Here is a 22,301-nt window from a genome sequence, read left to right as displayed (position 1 = left end):
GGTAGGACCTGCTGAGGTGATCTGCCAGCTGGTTCCTCACCCCGGGGAGGTAGGATGCTTCCAGCTGTATGGACCAGGCTATACAGAAGTTGCAGAGGAGAAGAGCCTCGCATCAGAGGGGTGAGAAGCGAGCTCTCCCATTTGTTTATGTAGAACATGGTGTTGTCTGTCAGGACTGTCACGCTGTGACCTTGCAAAGTGGCGTGAAAGTAACAAGGGTGATGTCATGGTGGGCGTGCGCTATAGTCCACCGGATCAGAAGGATGAGGTAGACGAAGCTTTCTTTGGACAACTAACTGAAGTTTCCAGATCACAGGCCTTGATTCCAATGGGGGACTTAAATCACCCTGACATCTGCTGGGAGAGCAATACAGCAGTGCACAGACAATCCAGGAAGTTTTTGCAGAGTGTTGGGACAACTTCCTGGTACAAATGCTGGAGGAACCAACTAGGGGCCGTGCTTCTCTTGACCTGCTGCTTACAAACAGGGAAGAATTGGTAGGGGAAGTAGAAGTGGGTCGCAACCCCAGCAGCAGTGACCATGAGATGGTTGAGTTCAGGATCCTCATAAAAGGAAGAAAGGAGAGTAGCAAAATACATGAGGGGTTGGTCCTGGGGCCAGTTTTGTTCAACATATTTATTAATGATCTGGATGATGGGATGGATTGTACCCTCAGCAAGTTTGCAGATGACATAGCTGGGGGGAGAGGTAGATATGCTGGAGGGTAGGGATAGGTCCAGAGTGACCTAGACAAATTGGAGGATTGGGCCAAAAGAAATCTGATGAGGTTCAACAAGGACAAGTGCAGAGTCCTGCACTTAGGAAGGAAGAATCCCATGCACTGCTACAGGCTGGGGACCGACTGGCTAAGCAGCAGTTCTACAGAAAAGGATCTGAGCAATACAGTGGATGAGAAGCTGGATATGAGTCAGCAGTTGTGCGCTTGTTGCCAAGAAGGCCAATGGCATATTGGGCTGTATTAGTAGGAGCATTTCCAGCAGATCGAGGGAAGTGATTAGTCCCCTCTATTTGGCACTGTGAGGCCACGCCTGGAGTACTATGTCCAGTTTTGGTCCCCCCCACTACAGAAGGGATGTGGACAAATTAAAGAGAGTCCAGCGGATGGCAACGAAAATGATTAGGGAGCAGGGGGCACATGACTTACAAGGAGAGGCTGAGGGAATGGGGGTTATTTAGTCTGCAGAAGAGAAAAGTGAAGGGGGATTTGATAGCAGCCTTCAACTACCTGAAAGGGGGTTCCAAAGAAGATGAAGCTAGACTCTTCTCAGTGGTGGCAGATGACAGAACAAGAAGCAATGGTGTCAAGTTGTAGTGGGGGAGATCTAGGTTGGATATTAGGAAACACTATTTCACGAGGAGAGTGGTGAAGCACTGGAATGGGTTACCTAGGGAGGTGGTGGAATCTCCATCCTTAGACGTTTTTAAGACCCAGCTTGACAAAGCCCGGGCTGGGATGATTTAGTTGGCATTGGTCCTGCTTTGATCAGGGGATTGGACTAGATGACCTGCTGAGCTCTCTTCCAACCCTAATCTTCTATGATTCTATGAAAGATTTGACAAGCCAGACAAACTGCTCTGAGCTCCTTTAGGTTGATATGGAGGGGTATCTCATCCTGCGTCCACAGACCTTGTGTTCTCAGTTCCCATAGGTGTGCACCCCAACCCAGATCTGATGCATCTGTTACTAATGTCAGTGAAGGCTGGGTTGTGGTGAAGGGGACTCCTGCACAAACTACTGGTTGGTCCAGCCACCAACGCAGAAACTCTCGGATTTGCCAGGCCATCCAGGCTGAATAACAGGAGTGAAATCCTTTTCCCCTTAGCTCCTGGGAAACCTCCTCTACCGCCCCTATATCGATGAGCGATCATACCTTCTGCATAAGGAGTTGCTTGTGAGGGGGGAAGAGGGGTGGGAGGGAGGGAAGGAGGAGAACTTGAAGGAGTATCCCACCTGTACCATGCATAGGACCCAGCGGTCTGATGTTATACGGGACCATGCATGGTAGAAGTGGAACAGCTGGTTTAAAAACTGTGGGGTAGGATCCTGGGATTGGATTGGTAGGCTGTCCTCGTGCATGCCTTCAAAACCCTGGCTTGTTTCCTGGCTGGGGATTATTTGGGCCCTGGTTAGATGCATTGTTCGACCGTGTGCGTCTATTATTCCTGCCTCACCTGCAGTCGGGATCTTGTCTGGGGCGAGTTTAGTATTGCCTCTGCTGTGGAGGTTGAGGCCTGAAGGGCTTCCTCTGGGTTGCTGGTGTATGCATTCCAAGGGATTTCATTGTAGCCCTGGAATCCTTGAGGCTATGCAGTCTGGAGTCTGTTTGCTCCAAAAAGAGGCCAGAGCCTTCAAAAGGGATGTGTTTTGGACCTTGGGAGGGAGGCCTGACACCTGTAGCCATGCTGAACGCCTCATAACCACTTCTGATGATATGGTTCTGGCCGCAGAGTTGGCCGAATGGACCAGCTGAGGGTGGTTGCCATCGTCCTTACCCTCCTGTAATCCCCCATAGTCCTGGGCCATGTTGGGGCGTGTCAAGGCTGTCACCTCTTGAGAGGCAGACTGTGCCTCCTAAAGCCTTGGGGTAGTGCCTCTCGGTAGCGGTGCAGGCAATGGACTTGCCTCTGTCAGCTGCTTTGGGGGGTCCAAGGTCAGTCTAGAGAGTGTGGCCTCTCTTACCCTCGAGGTGCGTTTAAATGGTGACCTTGAGTGGCGTCACATTGAGTGCACCAATCTGGAGGCTCTAGAAAATGTGCCCTGTTATTGGTGATAGGCCCATGGGGTCCAAAAGGACCATTGCCCTGGAGGCAGCCACTGTAGCTGCCAGGCTGTGTGGGACTCTCTACTGCTCTTGGTCCGGTGCCTGCTATAACTCGAGCGGCCTGAGTCGGCTTCAGGGTCTGAGGAGGCTGAAGGGGAGGACCAAGGTGGTACTGATGATCCTTGCGCCACCATGGTGTGCCGAGAGGTGTGGGCCATGGACCGGTGCTGAGAGGATTGGGACAGTGAGCGGTACCAGCTAGCCCGAGACCTGCACCGCCTTAGAGCATACAGTGCCGGGGAAGTGACTGGTACCGTGTTTCGGTGCCGAGTGACCGAGGGTGACATGGAGCAGTGCCGGGTCCTCGGTGGGGTCACCGAGGGTGCTTCTTCATCTCGTGCCATAACCTCATGTGAGGTTGTCAGTGCTGAGGAGCGGCACTGTGGCAAGCGTAAATGGGAGTGGTGCCAGATTGGTGACCTCGAGCAGCACACCCTTGCCGGTTTCCCTCTGGACGGCACCCGTCTGGGTGGTGCCGGAGGCTTCTCCCTGCATGGGAGGGGATTGGGCGCCAACAGTTCAATGAGGTCCTTTTGCAGCCTCAAATGTGTCAGGTGTGGAGGGGGGTTCCCAAGACCTCCTCTAGACACTGGTCTGCGCTGAAGTTGCTGGGCGCCGGACTCAACGGTGCCTGCGGTGCCAGAGTCAATAGTGCCGGCTCCTGATGGGAAACAGAATCCTGTCTCTGAGTTGCGGGAGCCTCTCTGAGTGTCTTGGTCACTCTTTGAGGGGAGCGTCCTCTTTCCCCTTTCTTATGACACTTGGCCGGTGCCGGGGAGCTTGAGCGGTGCCAGGGCTGGTCAGCTTGTCTCGGTGCCAGGGATTTATGGTACCAGGGATCTTTCAAGCCCTGTGCCGAATTGCACACTGATGCCGGGGCACTTCTCATCGAGGAGCTCGGGCCCAGTACCGGGTGGTCTGGGGTCACTGGTTGTAACGCGGCCTCCATGAGCAGCTGCTTAAGATGAAAGTCTCTTTCTTTCTTAGTCCGGGCCTTAAAAGTCTTGCAAATTTTTCAGGGCTCAGCCTGGTGTGCCTCCCCCAGACACCTAAGGTAGGAGTCGTGGGGGTCACTGTTGGGCATAGACTTGCGGCAGGTAGCACAAGCTTTAAACCCCTGGGCTTGCGCCCAAGGCTGATGGATGCAACTAAATCCCAGTCATGTCTAACTAAGCTGTACCTAACTCATTTATTAACTATCTAACAACAAATTATCTAACTGGTAAAACTAGATTGCTAAGGGATCACTTGTAAGCGAGAGACTATGTTCCAACGCCACCACGGACAGTAAGAAGGAATTGAAGCAGGGGGGTCGGGCAGGCAGGGTATTATATACACAGCCATAAGGCGCCACCCTAGGGGGCTCCTCTGCCGTCCCAACGGAAGCTGCTAAGGGGAAAAGTTTCTGATGTCCGTGCACGTGACGCACGCGCGCACACCTAATTGGAATGGATATGAACAAGCACTCAAAGAAGAAGGGATGGATCACTTGATGACGACCTATTCTGTTCATTCCCTCTGAAGCACCTGGCATTGGCCACTGTCAGTAGACAGGATACTGGGCTAGATGGACCATTGGTCTGACCCAGTATGGCCACTCTTATGTTCTTAACTGGGTGGATTCCATAGCCCTAATCCTGCAAGGTGCTGAGCACTCAACAAGGTCAATGGGAGACAAGGGTGTCCAGCTCCAAAGGGATCAGGCCCTAGAAGAAGAAGCCTTCCACCATTTTGGTTTGGTTTGGCTGTCTGTCAGGTCTATTGCAGAGCTCCATGAGGCAGTGAGCTTACCTTAATATTTTGGTCCCAATAATTGTAGAGAATAGCCCGGATTTCCACATCCTCATTCCTCACTACAGAGTAGGGCAGCTGGAGGTCGATGAAAAAACCTTTCATTACTTTTATCTCATAGGGGTCAGCTACACAGAGCCCTGCAATGGGGAAAGATCCAGGGTCAGAGACAGGGGAGCTTATACTTTAGTCCTGAAAAGTGTCTGCAGTCTCCTCAATTGTTCCATCTCACTGTGATGTTTCCAAGGCCCATTGTGGCCTGGGGTCTTTTCTCCATTAGGTTTTCTGCCTGTTCTCTGGAGAGCTCATGGTGTTCCTCACCTTTGGTCCCTGAAAGGCTCACAGCCAGGACTTCCCAGGTGGTGCTGGAATCCTTCAGGAAAATAGGCACAGTCTTGGAAGAAATTCTACATGGAAAGAGAAAGACAGAGTCTTTTACAGAAGGAGCTAGGACTCATGGACATTCCCCAGCTAAGGGTGTAAATCAAGGGTCTCAAACATGCAGCCCACAGACTTGTTTCCTGCGACCCGCCATAGGCACCAACTCCCCCACTCTGCCCCCACTCCCTGCTCCCCCTCCTTGTCGCCCCCCCAAGTGTGCCACATCCCCGCTCCTCTGCCTATCTCCCAGTGCTTCCCACCACCAAACAGCTGTTTGGAGGTGCTTAGGGCTTTCCAGGAGGGAGTTGGGAGGAGTGGGGATGCAGTGCGCTCAGGGGAGGAGGAGGGGAAGGAAGGAGGACGGGGAGGGATTTGGGGAAGGGGTTGGATTGGGGCAGGGAGAGGGTGGAGTTGGGGCGGGGACTTTGGGGAAGGGGTTGGAATGGGGGCAGGGAAGGGGTGGGGCATGTACTGAAGTGTCGCTAGAGGTGAAGAAACCAGAGGGCAGAACAAGCCCAGGCTCCTCCCTCCTCCCCCCAGTCCCAGGGGCTTCCTCCTCCACCTGCCTAGCGCCAGGCTGCCAACTCGTGCCAAGCCGCCCAAGTGGAGTGGTGGGAGCGTGGGGCAACGCGTGGCTGCCCCCCCATCCGGCCACACACAAATGCATGCGGGCGGCAGCAGGGCTAAGTAGAGCTGCGAGCAGCAGAAGGGAGGGAGAGCAACAGGCTGGGCCGGGGATCCGTGGGGGGCCGCCGAGGCTGTATTACCGTGCTGGGCTGATGGGGGAGGGTTGTGTTTTTTCTCAGCCAGCCCCTCGCTAGTTTCTCAGGGCATCACAGAGTTTTCACATTTGAAAACAGCCCCCAACTCCTCGTTTCTCCCCTGGAAACAAGCACGATTTATAAACTGGGGTGCGGGTGGGGGCTTTCCAAGCCACACACTTCCCTGCCCCTCTGCTTCCTGTACAGCTAGATACCTCTAGTGGCTATGGTAACACCCCTCTTTTCATTAGGGGCCAGCAATGTGCTTGGTAAGACCTCAAACAGCTGACAGCCTAGCAGAGATACCCAGGAGCCAGGATGCACAGGGAGACCCAGAGCGGGGATTAACTTGGAGCAGTCTGGGAGAAGGGGTTGTTTATTTGGGCATCTGTGGTGTGATTTGAATCATACCAGTCATTCCCCTTGGCTTCGGGGCTTTGTTGCAAAGCACGTGCTAGCAGAGCCTGCTCTGAAAGGTGCTCAGCACCCTGAGATCCCACTGCTCTCAGTGGGAGGAGAAGGCATCTCAGCTCTGCACAAAGGAAGTTCTAACAGAGAGATGACCCAAGGGAGGGGGATTCAAAACCTGTGTCCCAGTCCCTTGCTGGTCTGGGCTGTGACCTGAGGCTGAAAGGTGCTGCCAGCTGCCTTCCGTGAGGTTCAGTGCATGCTCATGGCCAATGGCTCTTAGCCCATCCGTCCCATCAGACCCCAAGACAACTCCCTCTGCTTCCGCAAGGGTAATGGCAACGTTTGGAAGTACATATATATGTGAAAAGTTTTTCTTCTACATGGAGATTAACAAAGCTGTGTTAAAGGTCTAGGTTCACTGATGAACATTTCCAAGCAACACTGAGATTGGTTTCGTCTCAGGATACCAAAGCCAATATTGATGCTCAGGTTGATGTAAAACGCTGCCAGCTCAGTGGCCAAGAATGAAATCACTGTCAAAATTAGCACTGACTTTTCACATTACAGTTTTTTAAAAGTTAGTACATTGACTTTTAATAGCATACGATATTACTCTCCATTTTTTTATTTTTGACTATACTTTTGTATCGTTGTATGAAAAGGTTTCAGTGATGCGGCCCTCAGGCCAATGTACTCGTCCTCATGTGGCTTTCGTGATGATTTGAGTTTGAGATCCCTGGTGTAGATCCTCCTATTTTAGGATTGAGGTCCCTGATAAAGCCTTCTTCACTCACCCACTGAAATATAGAGCCCTCTCTGGGGAGGAACTCAGTGGTCCAAGTTCTGCACCAGCCACAGGACACAACCTGTTTTAAAGGTCTCAAGGGTAGGGATATTAATTATAGTGCCAGGTCTAATTACAAGCAGGAGAATTATATTCCATTCCAGTGGAGAGGGGCCTGGCCCAGCGCCTCATTTGCCTTTAAAAAAAAAAAAGGTTCAGCCATCCTGTCAAGGCTGATTCCCCTCTCTGGCAATTTGAGGGCAGAAGGTGGGGGGCTGCAAGGATTCTAAAAATTAGCACTGGCCACTCCAGGCTTGTATTAAACTCCCAAGGTTACAGCTTTTCTCTGACCTTGGATGGGTAGATGCTGCCACCACCCAAGTGCAAAAACCCCTTTGAGAACCCAGGAAGGCACACTTGGCAATTCCTTCCTATGGGGTACCCTCAAGCCTTTTCAGACCCCCCTCCGGGGGAGAGCTGACAAAGAAAACAAATGAAATCAGCTGTTGCCACCAGCTAATTAAACAACATGTGCACAAACCTCTTAAGACACAAAACTCCAATCCTGTTCTTAAAAAAGGTAAACTTTATTTTAAAAAAAAAGAAAAAAAAAGACATCTAAAAACTCAGGCTATTGCTAGATTTAAAAAGAGCAAATACAAAAATTAAGAGCAAATACAAAAAAATATAGCTACTCCCTTAGCTTTCTTGAGGTCCAGCTTAAAGGTTACAAACAAAACAAAAGCACCTTGGGTTAGCACAGAGGAGTCCACAGGCCATAAAGAAATAAAAGAGATAAACCTAATCACGTCTTCCTAGACATTTCCTGATCTACTTACATATCTGGGGTTCCAAATGAGTAGTTTCTAGGTATGATTTAGTGATTTTTCATATTTGGCTCAAGCTCTTACAGCATGGTTCCAGGCCTGTCTCTGCTCTCTGGGAGAAGAACACAGACAGACAAAGGGGAAGTTTTTTCTCCAATTTTAAAAAGTTCTAGCCTTCCCATTGGCTCTTTTGGTCAGATGCTGACTCCCTTTCTTTTACCTATGGTCTTTTTAACCCTTTACAGGTAAATCAAGTAGAAAACAGCTACTAAGAGAGAGGTTATATCTAACTGGCCGGCTGGGTGTCCATAAAACGGAGCTACCCCCCACTTCATTTATCACAAGCCCCCCAAATCACAGAGAGTGCCGGCCAGCCTGGTTCAGGTCGGGTCCACACTGGCTGGGATTTCTTCCTGGACGTTTAGGAAACAGAGTTAATAAGATACTGTCAGGGTTCCTTCCCCACCCTGAACTCTGGGGTACAGATGAGGGGACCCACATGAAAGACCCCCTAAACTTATTTCTACCGCATAGGTTAAAAACTTCCCCAAGGCACAAATCCTTTCCTTGTCCTTGGATGGTATTGCTGCCACCGCCAAGTGATTTAGACAAAGATTCAGGAAAAGAGCCACTTGGAGTCCCTATTTCCCTAAAATATTCCCCCAAGCCCCTTAACTCCCTTTCCTGGGGAGGATTGAGAATAATATCCTCACCAATTGGTTATAATGTGAGCACAGACCAACCCCCTTGGCTTTTAGGACACTGAAAATCAATCAGGTTCTTAAAAGAAGAATTTTATTTTTTAAAAAAGTAAAAGAATCACACCTGCAAAAATCAGGATGGAAGGTACTTTTTACAGGGTAATAAAAAGATTTAAAACACAAAGGATTCCCCTCTAGGCTCAGCTTCAAAGTTACAAAAAAAAACCCCAAAAAACGAGGAATAAACCTCCCTCTTAGCATAGGGAAAATTCACAAGCTAAAACAAAAGATAATCTAATGCATTTCCTTGCCATTACTTACAATTTTTGCAATCTTAGATGCTCATTTCAGGTATGTTTTCAGGAGATGTTTTTCCTGCATGGTCTCTCTCTCCATCCAGAGAGGGAACAAACAAAGAGAGCACAAACAAAACATCCCTGCTCCCCCGATTTGAAAGTATCTTCTTTCCTCATTGGCCCTTTTGGTCAGGTGCCAACTAGGTTATTTGAGCTTCTTACCCCTTACAGGTAAAGAGTCAGTACAGCTACCCAGGAGGGATTTTATGCTACCCTTAGCTGTATATTTATGATAGATACATGCACCTCTAATTTTACTAATAATTACATGAAGATCTAAATAGTATTTTTCACATTTCAAGGACTACAATGACTTAGCATACGGAGAAATTTTCACCTGTCTGATTCTGGGAAACCTTCCCAGGACAGTGCATCAGGCACTTCGTTAGAGGGTCCTGAAATGTGTTGTATTTCAAAATCAAAGTCTTGAAGAGCTAAACTCCATCGAAGAAGTTTTTTCTTAGTTTTTTTGACTGTGTGAAGCCACTTCAGTGCAGTATGGTCAGTCTGCAGGTGAAAATGCTGTCCTCAAATGTATGGGTTTAGCTTCTCCAGAGCATACACAATGGTGTAACATTCTTTTTCTGAGACTGACCAGTGACTTTCCCTCTCAGAAAGTTTTTTTGCTGAGGAACACAACAGGATGGAATTGTTGATCTGGTCCTTCCTGCATTAAAACTGTTCCTACACCATGCTCGGACGCATCTGTGGTTATGACAAAAGGTTGGTCGAAGTCTGGGGCCCTTAGTACAGGGTTAGACGTAAGGGCCACCTTAAACTGATTAAAGGCTTCCAGACACTTTTCAGTCCATTGAACTTAATTTGGCTGTTTTTTCCTGGTTAGGTGTGTTAGTGGGATGGCAATTTGGCTGTAGTGTGGTACAAACTGTTGATATTACCCAGGCTAGCCCAAGAAGGATTGGACCTCCTTCTTTGACTTAGGGACAGGCCAATTTTGGATAGCATTTACTTCAGCCTCTAGAAGGTTGATAGTTCCTTGACCCACCTGGTGTCCAAGGTACGTAACCCTGTTTAGGTCTATTTGACTTTTCTTGGCCGTAACTGTTAATCTGGATTCCCTTGTGCACTGGAAGACAGCTTGAACGTGTTCCAGGTGTTCTGCCCATGAATCTGAGAATATAGCCACATTGTCAAGGTAGGCGACTGCAAATTCCCCAAATCCTGCCAGAAGGTTATCTACCAGTCTCTGGACGGTGGTGGATGAATTTCGCAGTCCAAAAGGGATTACATTAAATTCATACAGCCCTACATGGGTGATGAAAGCTGACCTTTTCTTTGCTGGGTTATCTAGCGGCACTTGCCAGTACCCCAGTCTAAGGTAGGGATGAACTGGGCACGTCCCAGTTTCTCCAATAGCTCATCGGTGCCTGGCATTGGATAGTTTTCTGGGCAAGTTACAGCATTTAGCTTATAGTAGTCCACGCAAAAGTGGATTTCCCTGTCTGGTTTGCAAACCAAATCGAGTGGAGAGGCCCATGGACTCTCAGAGGGGCGAATTACACCCATCTGTAACATGTCCTTGATCTCCCATTCTATTGCAGTTTTGGCTTGAGGAGCCATCTGTAGGGTTGGGCTCTAATTGGGTGAGCGTCACCTGTGTCAATGGAGTGGTACTCCTGTTCTGTCTGTCCCAGGGTGGCTGAAAATATTGGCATGAAGCTGGTGCACAGCTGCTGGATTTGCTGTCGTTGCTTACACCCAAGGGTTATGAAAAGGCTCACCTTTTCTATGCCACCATTGCTTTTTCCTTCATAGTGGACTCCTTCAGGCCACTCAGCATCGTCTCTCCTGGGCTGTAAACTGGAGAACCTTGATTTCTTAGGAATAAAAGGGCTTTAGAGAATTAACATGGTATACTTTAGATTTTGGGAATGCTATGAGGTAATTAACAGCTCCCAGGCACTCTTGGATCATAAATGGCCCCTCCCACAACACTTCCATCTTATTGGCCTGGAGCGCTTTCAGGACCATGACTTGGTCACCTGCCCTGAAGGAACGCTCTCTGGCACGTTCACCATACCAGGCCTTTTGCTCTTGTTGAGTATCCTGTAGGTTTTCTTGAGCAAGGACTAGAGAGTTTTTGAGGGTGTTTTACAGGTTGGTTACAAAGTCCAAAATGTTAGTTCCTAGAGAAGCTGTAACCCCCTCCCATTGCTGCTTCACCAACTGTAATGGCCCTTTAACTTCATGGCCATAAACAAGTTCAAAGGGTGAAAATCCCAAACTGGGATGTGGTACAGCCCTGTAGGCAAAGAGCAACTGCTGCAACACTAGATCCCAATCATTGGAGTGCTCATTCACAAATTTACATATCATGGCCCCCAAAGTTCCATTAAACTTCTCCACTAGACCATTCGTTTGATGGTGCTAAGGGGTGGCAACCAAGTGGTTTACCCCATGACTTCCCAAAGACGTTTCATGGTGCCTGCCAGGAAATTAGTTCCTGAATCCATAAGGATGTCAGAGGGCCAACCTACCCTGACAAAAATGTCTGCCAATGCCTGGCTCACGCTTTTAGCCCAGGTGTTGCTTGGAGCTACTGCTTCTGGCCATCAGGTGGCAAAATCCACGAAGGTCACTATGTACAACTTTCCTCTTGGTGTCTTCTTAGGGAAAGGACCCAGAATATCCACAGCTACATGCTGAAATTGGACCTCAATTATGGGAGTGGCTGGAGAGGGGCCTTGACCTTGTCTTGGGGCTTTCTCACCCTCTGACACACCTCCCAAGACCAGATGTAGGTAGAAACGTCCTTGCCCATTCCCTTTCAGTGGAATGACTTCACCAAAGGGTCCTTGGTCCTGTTCACCCCAGCATGGCCACTAGGATGATCATGGGCTAAGCTCAAGAGCTTTTCCCTATACTGAGTTGGAACTACCAAGTGTCTCTGAGGATGACAGTCCTCCCTGTGCCCACCAGAAAGGGTTTCCTTGTATAAGAGTCCTCCTTCTACAATAAACCTGGACCTATTGGAAGAGCTGAGTGAAGTGGATCACTCTGTGCCGCTCTCCAAGCTCCACTGAGGCTCTCATCCACTTCCTGCTCTGCCTGGAACTGCTCCTTTGATGCTGGAGACAATAGTTCCTCGCTGGGTTGTGGACTTGGGCCTGGTACCACTGGAAGTGATGCAGGTGATGTGGGTGTCTCCGTCAATTGCTCTCTGCTGATGCCCTAGGTTGTATTTCAGGCTCCTGTTGAGTTTCTTGCGCTGGTTTAGCTGCTGATGCAGGTGCAGGCTCTGTGGCGCTCTTTGGTGCTGGCTCCCCTGACTCTGGTGAGGTTGCAAGCATGGGCTCTGGTGCTGACTCCTCTGCCAGTTCCGATCCTTGGGCTGGTTCTGGCTCGGTCCCGAGAACTGGATCTACAGCTGCTGCTAGAGACTTTGGTCTGGGGTCTGGTTCCACCACCTCTGGTTGGGTCCCTGTCGGAGGCTCAGGAATGGAGTTAGGTCTGGAGGCCTGTTTAGCCTGGTTGTGGGGGACCATCCCCACCGGTTTTGTTAGCCTCACATGGTTGGCTAAGTCTTCGCTCAGCAGCATGGGAATGAGATAATCATCATAGACTGCAAAAGTCCATATTCCTTACCAGCCCTTGTATTGGACAGGCACCTTGGCTGTAGACAAGTTAAAAGAGTTGGCCTTAAAGGATTGTACCATCACTTGGGCCTCTGGGTCGATGAATTTGGGGTCCACCAGGGATTGGTGGATAGCTGACACCTGTGCTCCAGTGTCTCTCCAAGCAATAATCTTCCTCCCGCCCACACTTACAGTTTCCTTTCACTTTGGGGGTATTTGCAAGGCATCTGGGCCTGAAGGCTGTCAGTGGGACCCCGGGGTGATGAGTTGCAGTTGGCTGGTGCTCTTGGGGCAGTTGGCCTTCACATGCCCCAGCTCATTACATTTAAAGCAACGCCCAGCTGACTGTGGGCTGGGGTGAGGTGGGTGGTTGGAGACTGGGGTTGTGGGACGAGAGTGCATCTGGGGTTTCCCTGGCTGTGTGGATGGCTCCTCCTTGCGAGGTGGGGCCTTGGGCTGAGTCCGACGGTGGGGTGTTGTCTCAGGTTGCCCCTTCTGGTATCCCCACCAACTGCTACTAGCTTTCTTCTTCTCCGCCTCCTCCACCCATTTGGCTCTGATCTCAGAAGCCTTAATTACAGTTTTGGGCTTCCCATCTTTGATGTACCTTTCTATTTCCTCAGGGTCAACCAGGGCACTGCTCTAAGAACTGCTCTAAGAACCCTCTAAGAACTGCTCCATTTGTATTAGGAGAGACAGATGAGAAGGTTACTCACCTGTGCAGTAACTGAGGTTCTTCAAGATGGTTGTCCCTGTGGGTGCTCTACTTTTAGGTGTTTGAGCACCCCTGCGCTTCTAGTCAGAGATTTAAGGTAGCAGTGCCCTGGTTAACCATGCACGCACTGCAGCCAGCTCGTGCTGCTCTGAGTGAGTATCGTGTGCGTGCAGCCAACTGTCCCCCAGTTTCTTCTGTGCCGTAGAGAAATTCCGAAGCAGAGGGGAGGAGGGGAGTAGTGGAGCACCCGTCGGTTGAGGAACAACCATCTCAAAGAACTTCAGTGATTAACCTTCTCTTCTTCTTCGAGGAGTGTCCCTTTGGGTGCTCCACTTTTAGGTGACTATGGAGCAGCACCCTTCAGTGGAAGGAGGGGCTTTGGAGATGTTTACTGGGCAGAGGATAACAACAATTCTCCAAAATGAGCGTCAGCAGCTGATTGCTTCTCTATGGCACAATTTCTGGTGAAGGTGTGGGCTGATGCCCAGGTAGCTGCTTTATATATATCAATGATGGGTATATCTTTAAGAAAGGCTATTAATGTGGATATAGCCCTGGTGGAGTGCGTGTGAAGACCAGATGAGGGTTCTAGTTCATGTTCGCGGTAGCATAATCAGATGCACTCTGATATCCATTTTGAAAGTTGTTCTTTGGAAATGGGTAGTCCTTGAGATCGTTCCATTGCAGAAACGAACAGTCTGGTGGATTTTCTGAATGTCTGTGTTCTATCTATAGAGAATGCAAGTGCTCTAAGAACGTCCAGTGAAGAGATGCTTCCCTGCTGTCAGCATGTGGCTTCGGGAAGAATACAGGTAAGTAGATGGGCTGGTTTAGATGGAAGGATGAGGCCACTTTAGGTATGAATTTCGGATGTGGGCAAAGGATTACCTTGTCCTTGAAGAATATGGTGTAAGGTGAAGTTACCATCACTCTCCAACCCATCGTGCTGACGTAATTGCGACTAGGAAGGCGATTTTCATGGACAAGTGTAATAGTGAGCACGTAGCCAGAGGCTCAAAAGGTTTGCCCATGAGAGTATGGAGGATTAAGTTAAGGTCCCACATAGGGGTAGGGTCTCTGACTGTAGGGTAAGTATTCTGTATACCCTTGAGGAAGTGTTTAGTGAGAGGATGCACAAATATAGTGAGGCCATCTACTTTGGAATGGAAAGCTGTGATTGCAGATAAGTGTACCTGGAGTGAACATCTAAAATTACAGAAATTGTAAGTAATAGCAAGGAAATGCGTTAGATTATCTTTTATTTTTAGCTTGTGAATTTTCCCTATGCTAAGAGGGAGGTTTATTCCTGTTTTTGTAACTTTGAAGTTGAGCCTAGAGGGGAATCCTCTGTGTTTTAAATCTTTTTATTACCCTATAAAAAGTACCTTCCATCCTAATTTTTGCAGGTGTGATTCTTTTACTTTTTTAAAAAATAAAATTCTTCTTTTAAGAACCTGATTGATTTTCAGTGTCCTAAAAACGAAGGGGTTTGGTTTGTGCTCACATTGTACCAATTGGTGAGGATATTATTCTCAAGCCTCCCCAGGAAAGGGGGAGAAGGGGCTTGGGGAGATATTTTAGGGAAATAGGGACTCCAAGTGGTCCTTTTCCTGAATCTTTGTCTAAATCACTTGGTGGTGGTAGCAATACCATCCAAGGACAAGGAAAGAATTTGTGCCTTGGGGAAGTTTTTAACCTACACTGGTAGAAATAAGATTTGGGGGTCTTTCATGCGGGTCCCCACATCTGTACCCCAGAGTTCAGATTTGGAGGGAACCCTGATAAGAGGTACTTCCCATTTCATGAGGAAGGCATCCCTGAGGGAGTTTTCCCTGAGTCCTGCTGGGGACTGTATTGAAGGCACTTGGTATTGTGGGACGTTGCAAAAAGGTCTATTGTGGGGAAACCCCAGTGTTGGAAGTTAGTGGTGAGGATTTCCGGGTCCATTTCCCATTTGTGTGAGTGGGAGAAGTTTCTGCTTAGCTCATCCACTGAGCTGTATTGGTTTCCCACTAGGTAGGCTGCTTTGAGGTCTATGTTGTGGGAGATGCACCACTTCCAAAGGTGAACCGCCTCTGTGCAGAGCGGGTAAGATTGAGCCCCACTTTGGCGACTGATATAAAACATGGTGGCCAAATTGTCTGTAAAGATCTGCACTGTCTTGTTGCGAATGAGGGGTAAAAAATGGTAACATGCATTGGAGGACCATCTGCCCTGGATGGTATGTTCAGACAGGTGTGCTCCTCAGCCCAGGAGAGACACATTTGTGGTTATTGTTACTGATGGGGTGTGTCGTTGGAACGGGACACGCATGCAGACGTTGGAATCGTTTGTCCCCCAGGATAACGAGTTCTTTATCGTGGTGAGCATTGTCAGTCGCTTGTGAATGGAAGGTCTGTGAGGAATGTATGCTGTATGGAGCCATGCCTGAAGGTGCCTCATATGAAGTCGTGCATGTTTCATGACAAACGTGGCTGCTGACACGTGTCCTAGAAGTTGGAGGCATAACCTGGCAGATGTCTGCGGGCTGTTTTGTATGTTTGTATGATGTTTGTTAATGTCAGGAAGTGTTGTTGGGGTAGATTTGCCAATGCCGTGGTGCAGTCCTGGTTGGCACCTATGAATTCCAACTGTTGGGTTGGAATTAGGGTGGATTTAGGGCATTGATTTATAGGCCTAGTCTTCTGAACAGATTTGCAGTGAGAGACAAAATGTCCACTGCCTGTTGGTATGTAGAAGCTTTCAACAGGCAATCATCCAGATAGGGGAATATAATTACCCCTGTCTGCAAAGATGGGCTGCGACCACAGCGGGGACTTTGGAGAAAACTCACCGGGCCATGGAAAGTCCAAATGGGAGCACTTTGTACTGGAAATGTAGGTTGCCTACTGTGAAATGAAGGAATCTTCTGTGTGCAGGATGTATGGTAACGTGGAAATAAGCATCCTGGAGGTCGAGGGCCAAGAGCCAATCTCCCTTCTCCAATGCTGGGATTATGGTTGCAAGAGTAACCATCTTGAAACGCCGAGTTCTGATAAACTTGTTTTGCTTGCACAAGTCCAATATGGGCCTCCAGCCACCCGTTTTCTTTTGGGTGAGGAAATATTGTGAATAAACCCCGGTCCTCCTGCGTTTGGGGGGTACAGGTTCTAGGGCACCCAGTTGCAGGAGGTGATTTATTTCCTGCTGTAGTAGGTGCTTGTGAGAAGGGTTCCTGAAGAGGGACACGAAAGGGGGGTGGGTTGGTGGAATAGAGTTGAAGGGGATGGAATAGCCCTAGAGTAAAATTTCCAGAACCCATTTGTCCAATGTAATGGTTACCCAGACCGGATAGAAAGGTGTTAGGCAGTCTCCAAAGGGACTGGAATCGGGAGATGGTTGCGGCAATGGAATTTGAGGGGTCCTCAGGCCCTTGACCAACACTTCAAAATGCCTGTCTAGAAGTAGAGAGTTGGGACATGGTGGATTGCCCCGGTGTCTGTCGTCGTCTTGACTGACGTCATTTGCGACATTGGTAGTATTGTCTCTGCGGCTGGGTATACAGAGCAGTATAGAAGCGCTGGGTGTAAAATGCACCATTTCTTTTTGTTATCAGTTACGTGAATTCCCAAGGTTTTCAGCGTGGCACTGGAGTCCTTGAGTGTATGCAAGGCTGCATCCATGGTGTCCGCAAAGAGTTTCTGTCCCTCAAAAGGTAAGTCCTTGATCATGGCCTGGATTTCCTTGGGGAATCTGGAAAGGTGGAGCCAAGAGGCCCTCCTCATGACTATTGACGTGGCAATGGAGTGAGCCGCCGTGTTTGCAGAATCCAATGATTCCTGCAAGGCCGTCCTGGCAATCAGGGAACCTTCTGAGATGCTTGCTCTGTATTGTTCTTTTTTGTCTGTTGGGAGATGCTCAATAATCATAGATATCTATGCAAAAATGTTGTGAGTGTATTTGGCTAATAGGGTGGAGTAGTTAGCGATGCATAACTGAAGAGGAATAGGCCTTTCTACCAAACAGGTCAAGGCATTTCCAGTCTTTGTTGTAAGTGGTGGTACGAGCCAGGTGTTGTTTTCCCCTTTGATTAACGACTTCCACAACCAGTGAGTCTGGGCTAGGGTGAGTGAAGAGGAACTCAGCCCCTTTTGCTGGCACGTAATGCTGCTTGTCTGAACGTTTACAAGAAGGTGGGGCCATGACCGGTGTCTGCCAGACTGTTTTTGCTGGGTCCATAATGGCAGAATCAATAGGCAATGCAATCTTGGCCACAGAAGAGGCATGGAGAATGTCAGTGAGCTTATGCTGTGTCTCTGGCATCTCTTCTAAGCAGATGTCTAGTGAATTAACCAAACGCTTAAACAGATCTTGGAAAGATTTAAAGTCATCCCCCTGTGTGGGGGGAGGCATGATTGTGTCCTCTGGGGATGATGAAGAAATATGGGTAGGAGGTAGGATGTCACCCTCTATTAAGTCCTCATTGCCCTCTTGCTCCTCCCCGGTGACTTCAGGGGAAGCTGGGGCAACCAGTGAAGTAGATCTAGCTGATCTTGGTGTTCTGGACCTGGCTTGGTTATTGTGAGCTCTGTACATTGTCCATGGGTCCCAGTATGGCCAGTTTGATGGGGGGCATCCATTGAGGAGGTTGCCACTCTGTGGGTTGTAGCCCTGAGGTTCCAGGTTTGGGTGATGAATGGCATGGGGTGCCCATCCTTACAGCCACTTCATCCTCTTGAGAGAGGAGGGGCTGAGCCAGCAGGTGTAGCCGTGAGATTCATGGCTGGTCTGGCTGGGGTGCCATCTGTGCCGAAGAGAGGCGTGCCGGGGTGGAGGCAACGAGAAGGTCTGCCTGGCTAGCAGGCACAGGAGGCCCAGAGAGGTTAGTCAGCCTCTGTGCGGCCAGTGCTGTGGGCTTGCTGTAATGTATAGGAACGGCAGGTGGCACCATAGCACTGCTCGGTGCCAAGGGCTTCAGCCAGGAACAGGCCATGGCTGCCTTTCTGCGAGCTAGACTGCACCGGCTCTCTCGCCCCACAGTTTGCCTCTGCACTAGATGAACCCGCTGCCACGTGGTCCGAGGCTCTGCGTGCCAACGGTACCGGGGCGGATTTAGCGGTCGGAGATCGCTTTTTGCATGGCAATTCTCGCTAGGGGTGGGGGGCGGAGTGAGGCCGCTTCTTTGTTTTCATGGCGGCTGGATCCTTTGTGCTCCTCTGTCTACACTACCCGCAGGATCCAAGGTCAGCGATTGATCCAGCGGCAGTCGATTTATCGCATCTAGTCTAGACAGGGTAAATCGACCCCCGAGCGCTCTCCCCTCGACGCCGGTACTCCACCGGAGCGAGAGGCGCCGGCTGAGTCGACGGGGGGCGGCAGCAGGCGACGACCGAGTGAAGACACGGTGGACAGTAGATCTAAGTTCGTCGACTTATTCACGTAGCTGAAGTTGCATAACTTAGATCGATCCCCCCCCCCACCGGCCCCAGGGTAGACCAGGCCTCCGATGTCCCATGTCTCACAGGGCAGTTGGTGAGCGAGTGAGCTGGTGGGGAGGGGTCCCCTGTGCAGGGTCAGAGGCAGGATACAGGCATTTCTCCATAAGCATCAGTTTGAGCCAGGGGTGAAAGTAAGGGGGTACGGGCTCTAACATCGCTGCCCCTTTTGCCCCCCCCGGCCGCTGATGGTGGGGGGGGAAAAGAAGTAACTGCCCCGGGGCCACGATTTAAAAGGGCCTGGGGCTCCGGCCACCTCTGCTGTTACCGCAGCTGCGCCGGCCGGAGCCCTGGGCCCTTTAAATCGCCGCTGGAGCCACGCGCGGCGTGGGTCAGGGAGCACAGACGGACTGGCTGGGGGATGCTGACCCCCCTCCCACCCCTACCCAAGGCCATGCCCCTTTCAAGGGGGCCAGAGCGGCCCCGTGCTGTTGAGATCTGCACTTTACTTTCACCCCTGGTTTGAGCTGGAGTTCCCTCGCCTTTCTGGCCCTTGCCATTAACTTTTTGCAGTGGTGGCACGTCTGCGTAACGCGAGTCTCCCCCAGGCAACGAACACACTGGGAGTGACCGTCAGAGACTGCTATTGACAGTCTCCAGGTGAGGCACCGTTTAAAGCCTGGGAAGCCAGGCATGGCCATTTAAAGAGTCTCTGGTTGTTGTTGTTTTGTTTTTCAACTGAAAGGGAAGAGAGAGGAACCCTCAGGGAACAGGAAGGGGTAATTTTGGGCAAAAAGGAAAGGAAAAAGTATTCTGAGGAAGATTATTCTGAAGCACTGCTGTTGTTCTGACCGAAGCCAATGGCAGCAAAGAAGGAACTGAGGGATGGTTGGCTGCGCACACGATACCCACTCAGCGCAGCATGAGCTGGGTGTAGCGCGTGCATGGCCAACAAGGGCACTGCTACCTTAAATCTCTGACTAGAAGCACAGGGGCGTTCACACACCTAAAAGTGGTGCAGCCACAGGGACAGTCCTCGAAGAAGACCTTCCAGAGACTTAACACTTGCTCCGGATATCCAGGCATCCCAATTTTTTACAACGTGGTCGGCGTGTCGGGAAAATGCCACGTCTGGTTTCCCGCGTAGGGCTCTGAACCGCCGACGGGCCTGCCCGGGCATTAGCCCCATCCGAATTCTGGCCTTGTGTTTAAAAAGTTTGTATTCGTTCAAGTGTTCTTTAGGCATTTCAGCGGCCACCTCTGCTAAGGGTCCCCTGAGTTGTGGCCTCAGCTCCACCATATACTGGTCTGGAGGGAGGCTGTACCCAAGGCAGATTCTTTTAAAATGTTCTAAGAAGGCCTCTGTATCATCACCTACCTTGTAGGTGGGGAATTTCTTGGAATGGGGAGTGGTACCTGGAGAATGACTGTTAGGGCTACCTGATTGATCCAGCTTAGCCTTTTCCAGCTCTAAGAGCTTCAGCTCCATTTCCACATCCAAGCGCTGCATCTCCATATGCTTCACCTCTCTCCTCTCCTCCGCTTCTGCCTCCAAGTGCTTCTCCTCCACTTCCAAATGCTTCATCTCTAGGAAGAAATTCCTTTCTTCTTCAGTTAGAACTCGGCCTGGGTTAAAGGCATCTCTCCATCTTGGCCTCGGGATCTCGAGTTGGGGAGGGCTGCCCTTTCCTCCTGGGAAATTCCTGGCCCCCATGCACTTTCTGCCTTTCTGTCATGGAGCTGGATGTCTGGACTTGATCTGGATCTGTCTTCTCCATGGTGTGCTGCTTTGGGAAGACTGGTTGCTCTAGGGTTTCGGTGCCTGACCACAACCTCATGCACAGGGCTGCCCTACTCTAGCCTAGCTATTTCATTGCCACGAAACTAGAAAAAAAAACCCTGCTTGTTGAACTCCCTGGCTTGGCAGGCTGAACCCTTTTCATGACTGTTGCCCCTCAGGTAGCAAAGAGAAGAAAAGAAAGAAAAAAAACCTTCCTGGCTTTGCAGGCTGCCTAAAGAAAAAATGTGTCCTTTTAAAATCCCAAGGTCTTTGCTTCTCGTTCAAAATGATCCCACCGCTCTGCCACCATGTCAAGGCTGATTTCCCACTCTAGCACTTCAAGTGCAGAAGGTGGGGGCCCGCAAGGATTCTAAAAATTAGCCCTGGCCACTCCAGGCTTGTATTAAACTCCCAAGGTTACAGCTTTTCTCTGACCTTGGATGGGTAGATGCTGCCACCATCCAAGTGCAAAAACCCCTTTGAGAACCCAGGACGGCACACTTGGGAATTCCTTTCTATGGGGTACCCTCAAGCCCTTTCACACACACCCTTCTGGGGGAGAGCTGACAAAGAAAACAAATGAAATCAGCTGTTGCCACCAGCTAATTAAACAACATGTGCACATACCTCTTAAGACACATCACTCCAATTCTGTTCTTAAAAAAGGTAAACTTTATTTAAAAAAATAAAGAAAAAAAGACATCTAAAAACTCAAGCTATTGCTAGATTTAAAAAGAGCAAATACAAAAATTAAGAAGCAAAAATAGCTTTCTTGAGGTCCAGCTTACAGGTTACAAACAAAACAAAAGCACCTGGGGTAAGCACAGAGGAGTCCACAAGCCATAAAGAAATAAAAGAGATAAACCTAATCGCATCTTCCTAGACATTTCTTGATCTACTTACCTATCTGGGGTTCCAAACGAGTAGTTTCTAGGTATGATTTGATGATTTTTCATCTCTGGGAGAACAGCATATACAGACAAAAGGGAAGTTTTTTCCCCAATTAAAAAAAGTTCTAGCCTTCCGATTGGCTCTTTTGGTCAGGTGCTGACTCCCTTCCTTTTACCTATGGACTTTTTAATCCTTTACAGGTAAAGCAAGTAGAGAACAGCGACTAAGAGGGAGTTTATAGCTAACTGGCTGGCTAGCTATCCCCTCCTTCATTTATCACACATCCACTTAGAAAGCACCGTCAATATCACATGACTCGGCGATCCAATAACACACCCTGAATAACAAACAGAAATGAGGAACAGTTCCTGAACGGGATAAAAGGCCAACGCTAAACAGCCAGATACCTACATTCATATTCTAGCACCTAAATCAGCAGCCTGGTTTTTCATTAGGGCTGAAGCCAGGAGATACTGCTGGCTGCTCAGCATCTTTGGAAGTCGAGCCAGTTTTTTTAGGTACCTAAATATGGGCTCGAAACTGGAGTAACTGAATGAAATTCTCTGGTCTCTGTTATACGGAAGGTGAGACTAGATGATCTAAGGGCCCTTCTCGCTTTAAAATGTAGGAGTGATTCTATGAATATGGATCAGCTGCTGAATGTTGGCCCTAAATCATGACATATACTCCAGCCGGCTCCACGGGGGTCTTGCTGGTGGAGAGACACAGTCTTCAGTGAGAGCTACACTAAGCCACATCTGAATGTGACCCTTTGATGAATGGGATTGGTACAGCCACATGCTCTTACCCCAGTTCATTTGGTTGCTCAGTCAGCTTCTCCACTTGCCACAGCCAGCTCTCTGGAAATAGGCTCCTTGAGGTGATATTTTTGTCAGACATGAACTCTTTATCCAAGTCACCTGGAAAGTCAAATCACAGACTGTCTGGCTCTGCTGTGACATTGATTGGGATGGGGCAAACCTGAAAGGATTCGGGGATGGGCCTGCTCTACTGACCTGAAAGCATCCATGATTTGACCTATGTTGCCA

The 22,301-nt window shown here is 49.4% G+C and overlaps 1 protein-coding gene across 1 annotated transcript in view; it reads right to left on the bottom strand.

The window, feature by feature from the left end:
- The window catches only part of LOC119845819 (complement C3-like), a 90,693-nt gene that overhangs the window by 31,840 nt on the left and 36,552 nt on the right, over positions 1–22,301 (bottom strand). The window contains 3 exon segments of the mRNA XM_038378647.2: positions 4,636–4,775; positions 4,957–5,042; positions 22,061–22,172. Coding sequence (XP_038234575.2) covers positions 4,636–4,775; positions 4,957–5,042; positions 22,061–22,172 — 338 coding nt within the window.

Source organism: Dermochelys coriacea, chromosome 20, assembly GCF_009764565.3.
Source record: "Dermochelys coriacea isolate rDerCor1 chromosome 20, rDerCor1.pri.v4, whole genome shotgun sequence".
NCBI classification, from domain to species: domain Eukaryota; kingdom Metazoa; phylum Chordata; order Testudines; family Dermochelyidae; genus Dermochelys; species Dermochelys coriacea.
This window is presented reverse-complemented; position numbering and strand designations above follow the sequence as displayed.